Below are 10298 nucleotides of genomic sequence, written 5' to 3'. Positions count from 1 at the left end.
GGAGCAGGGGGCATTCAACATGGTAGCTTTTGTTTTTGGAAACCAAGAACTCTCAATCAAAAAAAAAACAATGTTCAGAAAACATGACCAGACATAAAACCAAAAAGGGTAGAGGTTCATAGGTGAGACTCAACCGTGATCAAACTCACAACATGTCAGATAAATACTATAAATAATATATAATACAAATAATGCTATACTTGAAGGTAATGGACAGATGGCTAGTCACTCAAGTTTTGAACTAATTGGCCTGAGGATTAATGATAAAAAGACTACATACATAGAAAAAGGGTCATGGGTTCGTATATTGTCATTTGCATATTGAAAATTCCACACATTTGAAATCCAAGCAGCTCCTGGAAATTAGGACTGCTTCACCAATTAAACCAACCAATCAACTGGTTTTGAGTGGTTCGCTACATATTCGGTTTCTAAGGTATGAATGAATTGAATATAGTCCCAAATCAAGATTCAACCAGTCTAACAAATTGGTCAGGTCCAATTTCGTAAACACCGACAGAAACAATGTAATTTTACAACTGCACAGTATGCTTGGGGTGAACCTACCTTAACATTCTTTAGCTTGCAGTTTCTTTTTCCCTTTTCTTTTTATAATTTTGACGAGGGGAATCTAGCCTTACAGAGGAAAGAAAGATGGTGGGGGAAGCTGAATTCTGAAGTTAAGACCCACAGTTGAATAAAAAATAAATTGAGAAACATCTTTGGATAATAACCTTACAACTGATGCCAGTCGTTCCATACATGACACCGATAGTAAGAACCTCCCGGTTTCTTATTCAGTTCATCAAGGTTTACTCAAGCTAGCTTCCCTTGGACTCAAAAATCGACTAAATAGTATAGCGGATCTGGGATGCTTGGCATACTACATTGTATATACCACATATTCTTTGTCACATATTAAAAAAAATTATGTTACTGATCAAAAAGAAAAAAAAAAAAAAAGAAAAACGTTTAGTCATGGAGGAACAACTTACAGATTCAAAAAGTACTATTTTTGATCGAATTCAAAAAGTACTACTTAACTATAGAGTCTTACCACCACCATTTGACATGAGAGAAGCAGCAGCAGCAGCAGCAGTTGGGACAACCCCTGCTGAAACATTTGGCTTCGACAAATGCAGGAGCCTGAAATTCAAAGCCCGTAAAAATTGGCAAGATTAAAGTTCACTCTTTATAGAAGATTGGATGAAAAAATCATTCCAGTAAAATTGGGATGTCGAAAATTTTAGCATTGCTTTTTTAAGCATGGAAAAGCTTAAAAATATGAATGTAATTGTAATAATAATAATAATAATAATACATAAATAGAAAAAAAATCATAAAATAAAAGAAAGCAGTGGATGAGTTCATAAAAGTTTTCTTCCGATCAGTCGGGTGTTGGTATAGAGTGCCACAAACAAAGGGCACATCTAATAGTAAGGTGGCACTCTTATTTGGAAAACCAAGGCTGTGATTCACTGTCCTAGCCTATCCAGCCTGACTTCTTTGTTTGTAAAACAAATACCATAAACTAAATGTTCAATATAATACTTTTCTTGCATAATTATAAGATTGCATCAATATCTTAAATTTAAAATAATCCCTATTTTTTCACTAGTTAGCACCTAGACATCAACTGGAGAGGTCAAACAACTAGTCATCACTTTACCACATTTATAACACTGGTTCTTTAGCAAAGTACCTTTCCATTTTTTACTGACCATCTTCCATATATTGATGGTTGCGATCAATATATCAGGCCATTTAGGAATTGTCAGCTGGTGTTACCAACTTGTACTGCATGTTTCCGCATGAAAGCTTAAGTTGGTCTAAACAGCTTTTTTTCTAGTTCACTTTTCAAGATAAGATGTACTTACGGTGCAAGGTATTCACAAAATGATGAAATGGCAGCAACAACTTCAGTATAGTTATCAGAAGATGCAGGGGCTGTCACTTCAACCAATTGTATACCAGGTGTCACTGGTACAGCCTCTTCTGTTGCATGGAGCTTCAGCATTTTATTAACTGAAGTTACAGTGACTGTGATTTGAGCACCCCTTTGGAAATGGAAGGCAAAACCCACCCTCAAGAGTTCATGGTCTAACTTGTAACCAAGTGTATAAAAGAAGCGCAGGACATTCTTGCTTGCTTTGCTTTCCACCACAGTCCTCACTAATACTGAAATTTGCTCAGCTCCAGCACCTCGCATGGCACCCCCAACATGCCGAACAGTCCTATAAATTCATAATCACAGATTTTCCAGGAGTAGGTCAAAAAGCCTAATGAAAAAAAAAATAGAGCAAGTGGAGGCTATACCATGTGGGTTCAGGTTGTTCAAGATCACATAAGAGTCGAACCTCTGAGGCCACTGCTCCTGAAATAGGGAAGTAAATTAGCCAAAGCCTTTCACATTGTAAGTCAATTACTTAATTATCATGTAGGAAAATGTGCACTTATAATGTTTGATATTGGACTGTCTCCTAAAGAAGATGCCAACAGGATACCAAGAAGAGCCATTTAGGATTGTGGTTAGGTGCTGTTGCCCTGGCCACTGTTTGGCAGCCATTTGCTAAAGTTCAAATTATAGTTGTACTGGAAAGCAGGAATTGGATCAAAAACTTCCTTGGCCCGTATGTTAATTCCCAAGCATCTGAACATAGAAAGTTCATAGCATGGGCTCATGACATTCTCTTCTATGTTGGTTAAATCTTGAGATATATGCAGTAAATATACAAAACCTGCACAGGAGAGTGAACAAGTATAGTCATTGGCAATGGTATCCTCCGTAATGGTTAGATATACATAGAAACATGCAGACATGCATATGGACATGGGAGACCCAAATGGGTAAATATCTCCTCTATACTAGATATACAGATCAATTTCCTTTCTTATGATCCTTTATGCACATCTACTCAATGCATAATTGTAGCATTGATAGGGCGTGGAATTTTCCCAATAAAAGTACTGACGTGATCATAGGGCTATAATATTGGTTTCGTTGCAAATAAAGAAATTCTGCAGTCAGCATAAAGGTAAGTAACTCTGGAAAATGTCTGTGCATGCGTGAAAGGAGCAACTTAGAGTGCAGGCTGTGCAACGAATTACTTACCAAGATTTGGCCCACTTTTGAGGCATAACTCGTGGATCCTAAGGCGTTCTTTGGGAACCCCGCAAAGGCCCTGAAGCAGAATCTCAAGGGCTTCAACATGCTGCATGTTAAGCTCAAAAAGTTAAACTTGGAAAAGCAAAATATTCTATTGTTCTTAGTAAAGCTAGAAAAATACTAACAATTAGGGATGTCACCAACAAAGTAAGCATCAGAACATAGAATATGAAAGTTCATAGGTTTCAAAAACTTCGGGGTTTTCTCCCACATAATTTTCAGTAGCTATCTATCGACGACCAGATAGACCTGTCAAAACAGCATATGTAGTGTATGAATTATGAGGGTTGCATATCTCTGACCTTGGTGCAGCATGCTAATCAATCCACCTACATATTGGCAAACCTTGGTGGATTCTGGTCGTGTCAGTTTTTGGATGCTCCAAACCATCAGGCAATACTCTAAGGAGCTGTTTGATACTGGCTGAAGTGGCTGAACTGAATTAACTTATTGTTCATATGCATAGTTGTCAAGGCGACGCCTAGGCGACAAGGCGCCCTTTGAGGCTCACCTCGCCTAATCGCCAAGCAGTTTTGTACTATGTATTGTAAAATACTTTTTTATTCTTTATTTTTTGACATTATAATTATAAAATAGGCACTATTAAACTAAAATATTCATTTTGTGTGTTTATATACTAATTTGTTTTTATTATTTTCTTATTTGTTAGGATTCAATCAATACAAACATTGCTAAATGCTCTATTGAACCCTCAAAGACTTTAAAACCTGAACCAACAAGGAAGAACTTAAAATTTTGTCTAATCAACACATTTTCTACTACTACTACTTTTTCTTTTCTTCTTTTCCTATAACAAAAATAAGGGTTCAGCCCTATATTTTTTTTAATTTTCTTTTCCTTCTTTTTTTCTTCTCATGAATATGTTGATTTTCTATACTTTGACATGAACTCTATACTTTTCTTATGAAAATTCTGAATAATTATTAAGGAAATATGGCTATGGTACCTAAGGAACTATCCTAGGATCTATGTTTTCTATATAAAAAATCCATAGCCTAGGCGACTAGGCGACAAGGTGCCCCCCTGACACCCAGCCTCGCCTTGGCACCTTGAGAACTATGTTCATATGACTTCTCTATTCTTCAAATCACTTTTAAGAGATTTCAGATCTATAAGTTGCTTTCAACCTCCCCTGTTCCCTTAAAGGTGTTACAATGATTCAGCAGAACCCCAATAAATCACATGCACGGATGTGTTGACATGGATTCTGCTACAGACAACAGACCAACTTGAGCAGTCCTTCATAAAGCCGAGTTCATGATATCACAGAGAGGGAGAGAACACTACATAGGTTGAATAGACAGCCAGATAAAACTTCATCAAAAAACTGGCATGTAATCAGGGAAAATAAAAAAAAAAAAAAAAGAGACCATTACCCAGTGCTTGTCCTTCCCAACTATCCAAGGTGTTGGGAGAAGTAGACCTGAAGATAGAAAATGAAAAAGTGGAGTCCTCCTTAGGTGGACAACAAAGACAATCTGACGTAGAGAGCTAGGGGGTCCTACCATAGTTCATAATATTGGTAAGACTTGGTGAAATTTCCCCAAATTTTTCCATTTTTCTACGTGGTGATACAAATTTTTCCAAGTTGGTCTGTTGTCATGAACTCGGCTTTATCTGGAATGGTTGAAAGGCACCGAACTCTCTGACTGGAAAACTCTTCTCTTGTTCTGTTCTTGTTCTCTCAATCAGATCCTTCAACTTTACTTGTCTTTATTTTTCCGCTTTTTTATTGCTATTTATGGAAGATTACATGGTATCAGAGCACCTGTAATAAATCAACCTGGACTGTTTTTGACATCAGAAGAAGCCTTTCCGTTGAGAGCATTTCTTCCTCTCTACTTTGAAGGAAAACTTGGGATCAAAAAGGACAGACCATTTTTGGGTGTAGGAGGCACCCATGCCTCAGGTTTCAGTCATTGACAGTTTTTTGGTGGTTTCCTAGACTCCCTCTAATCAGCAGCCTGAAGAGGGGTGTATTTTGATGTTCAAACTAATTATCACAGTTCTCCATCAGTTGTGATGATCAAGTGGTGTGACGTGGTGTAGCAGCAGCCTGATTGTGTGGCTATGAAATTGCCCTAGTGATTCAGGTAGGTAGTGTTTTTTTATTTTTTTATTTTTTTTATTTTTTTTCAGTACTGAAAATTGGGTACAGTGGAGTTGGAGCTTTGCTTCTTTTAATGAGTAAAGAGTCTTCTTGAGTAGTTGTTAACAGTAGCATATTAATAAGGCTGCAACTTGGGCCGGGTTGGCCCGAACCCAATCCTAACCTAACCTGAAAAAGTTGGTTGGGTTGATGTTCGGGTTAGGGTTGAAATTCATGAACCCAACTTTACTTCAGGTTGGGTTAGGGTTGACCCCTTAGCCAACCCGAACCTCTATAGTACATGTAATATATAAATATATGTTATATGTAATATATAATATACATTGATTTGTTTAGATGCATGATATTCGTATAGCCCCCACCACATAGTATCATGTATTACAGGTGCTCTGATACCATGTAATCTTCCATAAATAGCAATAAAAAAGCGGAAAAATAAAGACAAGTAAAGTTGAAGGATCTGATTGAGAGAACAAGAAGAACAGAACAAGAGAAGAGTTTTCCAGTCAGAGAGTTCGATGCCTTTCAACCATTCCAGATAAAGCCGAGTTCATGAAAGGCATCAAACATAAAGTTTGATGCCTTTCAACCATTCCAGATAGTTCAGACCAGCAAAGGGGGTAATAGACAGAGAGAAATTCATGCCGTCCATCCCCCCATTTAAGTTTCCTTTAGGAAGTAATACTAGAGGTTATTGAATCCTCCGTAGCCAATTTCACAGAAAATCTACTACTGTTTTTTTCAAAAACCGAATCTGATATAGAGGATTTTTTGCCTGGAAAAAATGGCAGTCTCCAAAAAAAAAATGTTTAACAGTACTTTAGGAGATAACTCTCAGTTGAAACACCTCGGTTTACAAGAGGAGGAGACAACCAGTCCCTGCAGCCTCAAAACTGTGACATTCACAGTGGTCAAATGTTTACGTATGAATGTAACAGTACATACCTGTCTCCCACGACCCACAACACATAGAAAAACCCTCAGAAAATCAAGTTTTGATGCATTCGGCTGCCACCACAAATCCAGAAAGACACTTTACTGCATTCGATTGCCACCACAGATCTAGAAAGATCTCTTACTGCATTCGGTTGCCACTACAAATCTAGAGAGATCTTTTACTGCACTTGGCTGCCACCACACCCTTCTCCTTGGTACAGCGACCAAGAGAGAAGAAAGAAGAAATCAGGGGCTGAAGGTTGCGCCCAGAAGAAGAAACCACGATCTAAGAAAAAATAAATTTCCAGAAAAGGAAAGAAACCACGATCTGAGAAGAGAAGCTTGCGCCCAGATCAGAGATGCTCTAATACCATGTAATTCGACAGAGAAGAGAGAAAAGAGAAGAATCTATTCTATTAATCTAAAGTTGACGGCGCCAAGTTAGTATTTATACTTAGGGCGACAGCTCATAAGAAATACAAGAGGAAAGGGCAGAAATGCCCCTACTAGGCCACAGGCCGCTACACATTACAACAAAATAGTACAAGAGTATTATGCAGCCCTGAAAAGCCTGAGGAATGAACTGAATGTATATCAGCCCTTCCAGTGACTTGAATGTACAACAAGAACATAGGGAACATATAGATGTTGCCCAATCCTTATCTGGGTTGAAAGCTGAGCTTGAACCAGTACGGGCTCAGATTCTAGGTAATAGTGACCTTCCATCCCTCTCTGAGGTGTTCTCCCACATTAGGAGAGCTTCCAATCCACAAAATGAGAACATACTTATCTCATAAAGATCTACCTTGGTGGTTACTAGAGGAGGTAGTGCTGGAAGAGGTTGACATGGAAGAGGTGCTATGAGGGGTGTTTGGCATGAAGTTAGAGGTGGCTGTGGTGATGGTAAAGAATTCAGGGATGGCAGAAGTGGTAGTGGATGTGACAGGTTCATGAGTGTTCTCATTGTGGTTGTGAAGGCCACAGTTGATTTTTGTAATGACCCATATGGACCACCATCTACCCAGTGTTTTAAGAGGCGCACATAGGCGCAGAGGAGAGGCGCTTTCCAGGCTGGGCACCTCGCCTAGTCTAAGGCGCACAACCATTGGACAGGCGCTCGCCTTTGCGCCTAGGCGTGCACCTTAGGCCAGGCGACAGGCGGCCCAGGCAAGCGCCTGGGTAATGTCTAAACTGTAAGTCACTCCAAACTAAATCAAAATCGAAAATATATAAAAAAAAAAACACAAAATAGGAAACTTGGGAGAAAAGTAAGCTGAATCGGCAGGGTCTTTGCCAAAACAACCAAAAGAAAAAAAGAAAGTCTGGAAATGGAGGGATGAGTTCCTTCGTTCATCTCTCTAAACAAGACTACCAGAGGAAGCCGAAGCTCATCCAGATCCAGTTCATACAAACAAAACAAGCACAAAAACTGGGGTTCTGCACCATTTATTTTTTTCGGCTTTTCTCAGTAAAACAAGGGCTCCGCCTCATTTATTTGTTTCGGTATTTCTTAGTAAAACAGGGGTTCCGCTCTTTTCTCTTTTGTTTTTAATGTTAAATCAGGAGCGGAGCTCCATTCTTCTTCGTATACAACCTACACAAACACATGGGCTCTCCCCTTCTTTTTTTTCGGTTTTTCTCAGTAAAACAAGGGCTCCACCCTTTTCTCTTTTGTTTTTAATGTTAAATCAGGGGCGGAGATCCATTCTTCTTCTTCTTCGTATATAACCTGCACAAAAACAGGGGCTCCACCCCTTTTTCTTTAGTTTTCTCAATAAAACAGGGGCTCCACCCTTCTTTTTTTTTTTTTTTTGAAAAAGATGGTAACTTTATTAATGAAATAGAGGGTACATAAGATGATGTACACAGAAATTACAACTCAAATGTTAAGTAGGAAGAAAGCTATCACTAAACAAGAAATCCCTGTGAGCACCAGCTTTTGCTAGACCATCCACATCAAAGTTTAGCTCCCTAGGGATCCAACCCAGCTGTGCATTTAAGTTTAATAGGATATCTCTAGCTTCAGCCAAGAAATGAGCTAAAGCCCATGGACCACTGCCAGAGTCAGCTAGCCACTTGATGGTGTTTGCTGAATCTCCTTTTATGGTAATGTTCTGAAAGCCCAGATCTCTTGCAATCCTGATTCCAGTTAGTGCTGCCATAATTTCAGCCTTTGTTGAAGAGGCTATCCCTATCGGTCCACTGAAAGCCCAAATAACTGTACCATCTCTTCTAAAAATTCCACCAATTCCTGCTGCACCTGGGTTTCCAAACGCACTTCCATCAAAGTGCAAGGTTATCTCCCCTTCCACCAGAGAAGAGTGGGGGAGAGGGGTGACTAAGGACTGGTGTTTAGAAAACCAAAAATCTGCAGCGTTTCTTGGAAGATCAGAAAAGGAAATTCCTTTAAAGAACTCTGAGTTGGAAGCCCAAAGCAAGTTCTATAAGATATAATAGACAAAAGATCCTCAAAGTCCTTTTTCTGTTGTTGAAAATTCAGTTATTTCTCTCTTCCCAGAGGCTCCAAAGGATAGCATGTGCTACAGAAATCCATAAAGTCCTTCCTCTTTTGCCTAGCCTTCTTGCTGTCCATTGTCTGAGACACGTGTTCAGGGAAAGTCCAACTAAGATTGAAAAGATTGAGAAAGAAAATCCAGAATTTCCTAGTTTCCACGCAGTGGATCAGAATATGATTGGTTGATTCCCGGCTTTTAAGCACAAACAGCATACATGTGGGGATATATAGGACCTTCCTTGGTTCTTTTTCTGGAGAAGATCCGTAAGTGTTGATCTTCTTCTGACTAGCTTCCCACACAAAAAAAAAAAAAAAAAAACAAACTCTGGAGGGAATGTGTGTAACCAAACTGTCTTGAAAGGGAGATATTCAGTTGTCTATTCTTCCTTGATTAGAGCCCTGAAGCAGGACTTAGTTGAAACCTCACTTGCTGGGTGTAGGGCCCAAACTCGAGTGTCAGGGATATTTGGGGAGAGGTACACTTCTCTGAGAGTATGTAGGAACCTAGATATTTCCTCAAGTTCATTTTCTCTCAAAGGTCTTCTAAAGTCTAGGTTCCAGTTGAACTGAGAGTAATGTAAGGATAGGACAAGGGAGATGGGAGCTTTTTTTGTTTCGAGTAAGGCTGTAGAGGCGAGGAAAGGATACAGCCAAGGTAGAGTCACCCCACCAAACATCAGTCCAGAATTTTATTTTATCCCCATTTCCCACTTTGTTCCTGATAAAAGAAATGAAAGTTTGGTAGGTTGAGAGTATAACTTTCCAAGGGTTTATGTCCTTGATCTGGTTCAAGTGCAAACTACAGTCCCAACCGTTGGCGTGCTTCCCATACTTGTTGATGATGATCTCAGTCCATAGGGCATTCAGTTCCTGAGGAAATCACCACAACCATTTACTTAGAAGAGCTGTGTTTTTTACTCTCAAATGACCTATTCCCAAGCCTCCGTCCTCCTTAGAATTGCACACCTGGGACCAATTCACGAGATGAGATCCCTTTTCCCCACTTCCTTCCCACAGAAAATTTCTTTGAAGCCTTTCCACCTGATTGGCAATTTTGGTTGGCATTCGAAAGGTCAAGAGATAGTATGTGGGCAAGTTTGCCAAAGAAGCTTTAATTAGGGTGAATCTCCTGCCTTTGGACAGGTAGTCTCCTTTCCATGTTGCCAATTTTTTTTCGCATTTTTCTATTATTGGGTCCCAGAAACTTTGAATCTTCGGGTTCCCTCCAAGAGGCATTCCAAGATAGGAAAAAAAAAAGGTTTTCGACTTTACAGCCCAAAATTTCCTTGAATTTGTTTAGGGACTAAACATTTACTACATTCAGCCCTGCAATACTGCTCTTAGAGAATTTAACACAAAGCCCCAAAATCCATTCAAAACAGATTATGACCCTTTTCAAATTGACAACATTGTCTTCTTCAGCCTCTAAAAACAGCATAGCGCCGTCTGCAAATTGAAGGTGTGTCATCTGAATTGAATCTTTGCTAACTTCGAAACCCCTCACCAACCCTATCAGATTTGCCTTCTTCACCAGTTGACTGAAATTTTCC

At 39.3% G+C, this 10298-nt stretch overlaps 1 protein-coding gene across 6 annotated transcripts in view; it reads right to left on the bottom strand.

The window, feature by feature from the left end:
• Positions 1 to 693: 693 nt before the first annotated feature.
• LOC104609067 (mediator of RNA polymerase II transcription subunit) overlaps positions 694 to 10298 on the bottom strand; it is a 45956-nt gene continuing 36351 nt past the window's right edge. For 4 of the 6 annotated variants that reach the window (XM_010275271.3, XM_088893007.1, XM_010275274.3 and 1 more), the window contains 4 exons: positions 3113 to 3212; positions 2317 to 2374; positions 1878 to 2234; positions 873 to 1146 (listed from right to left, as the gene is read on the bottom strand). In XM_010275271.3, coding sequence (XP_010273573.1) covers positions 1044 to 1146; positions 1878 to 2234; positions 2317 to 2374; positions 3113 to 3212 — 618 coding nt within the window. In that variant the 3' untranslated portion in view covers positions 873 to 1043. Of the gene's footprint in view, positions 1147 to 1877; positions 2235 to 2316; positions 2375 to 3112; positions 3213 to 10298 lie in introns of all 6 variants that reach the window. The other 2 variants (XM_088893009.1, XM_088893006.1) reach the window with 1 other exon arrangement.

Source organism: Nelumbo nucifera, chromosome 8 (assembly GCF_055504915.1).
Source record: "Nelumbo nucifera cultivar China Antique chromosome 8, China Antique-T2T, whole genome shotgun sequence".
In the NCBI taxonomy this organism is placed as follows: Eukaryota; Viridiplantae; Streptophyta; class Magnoliopsida; order Proteales; family Nelumbonaceae; genus Nelumbo; species Nelumbo nucifera.
The sequence above is the reverse complement of the archived record's forward strand: the minus strand, read 5'-3'. Positions and strand labels throughout refer to the sequence as shown.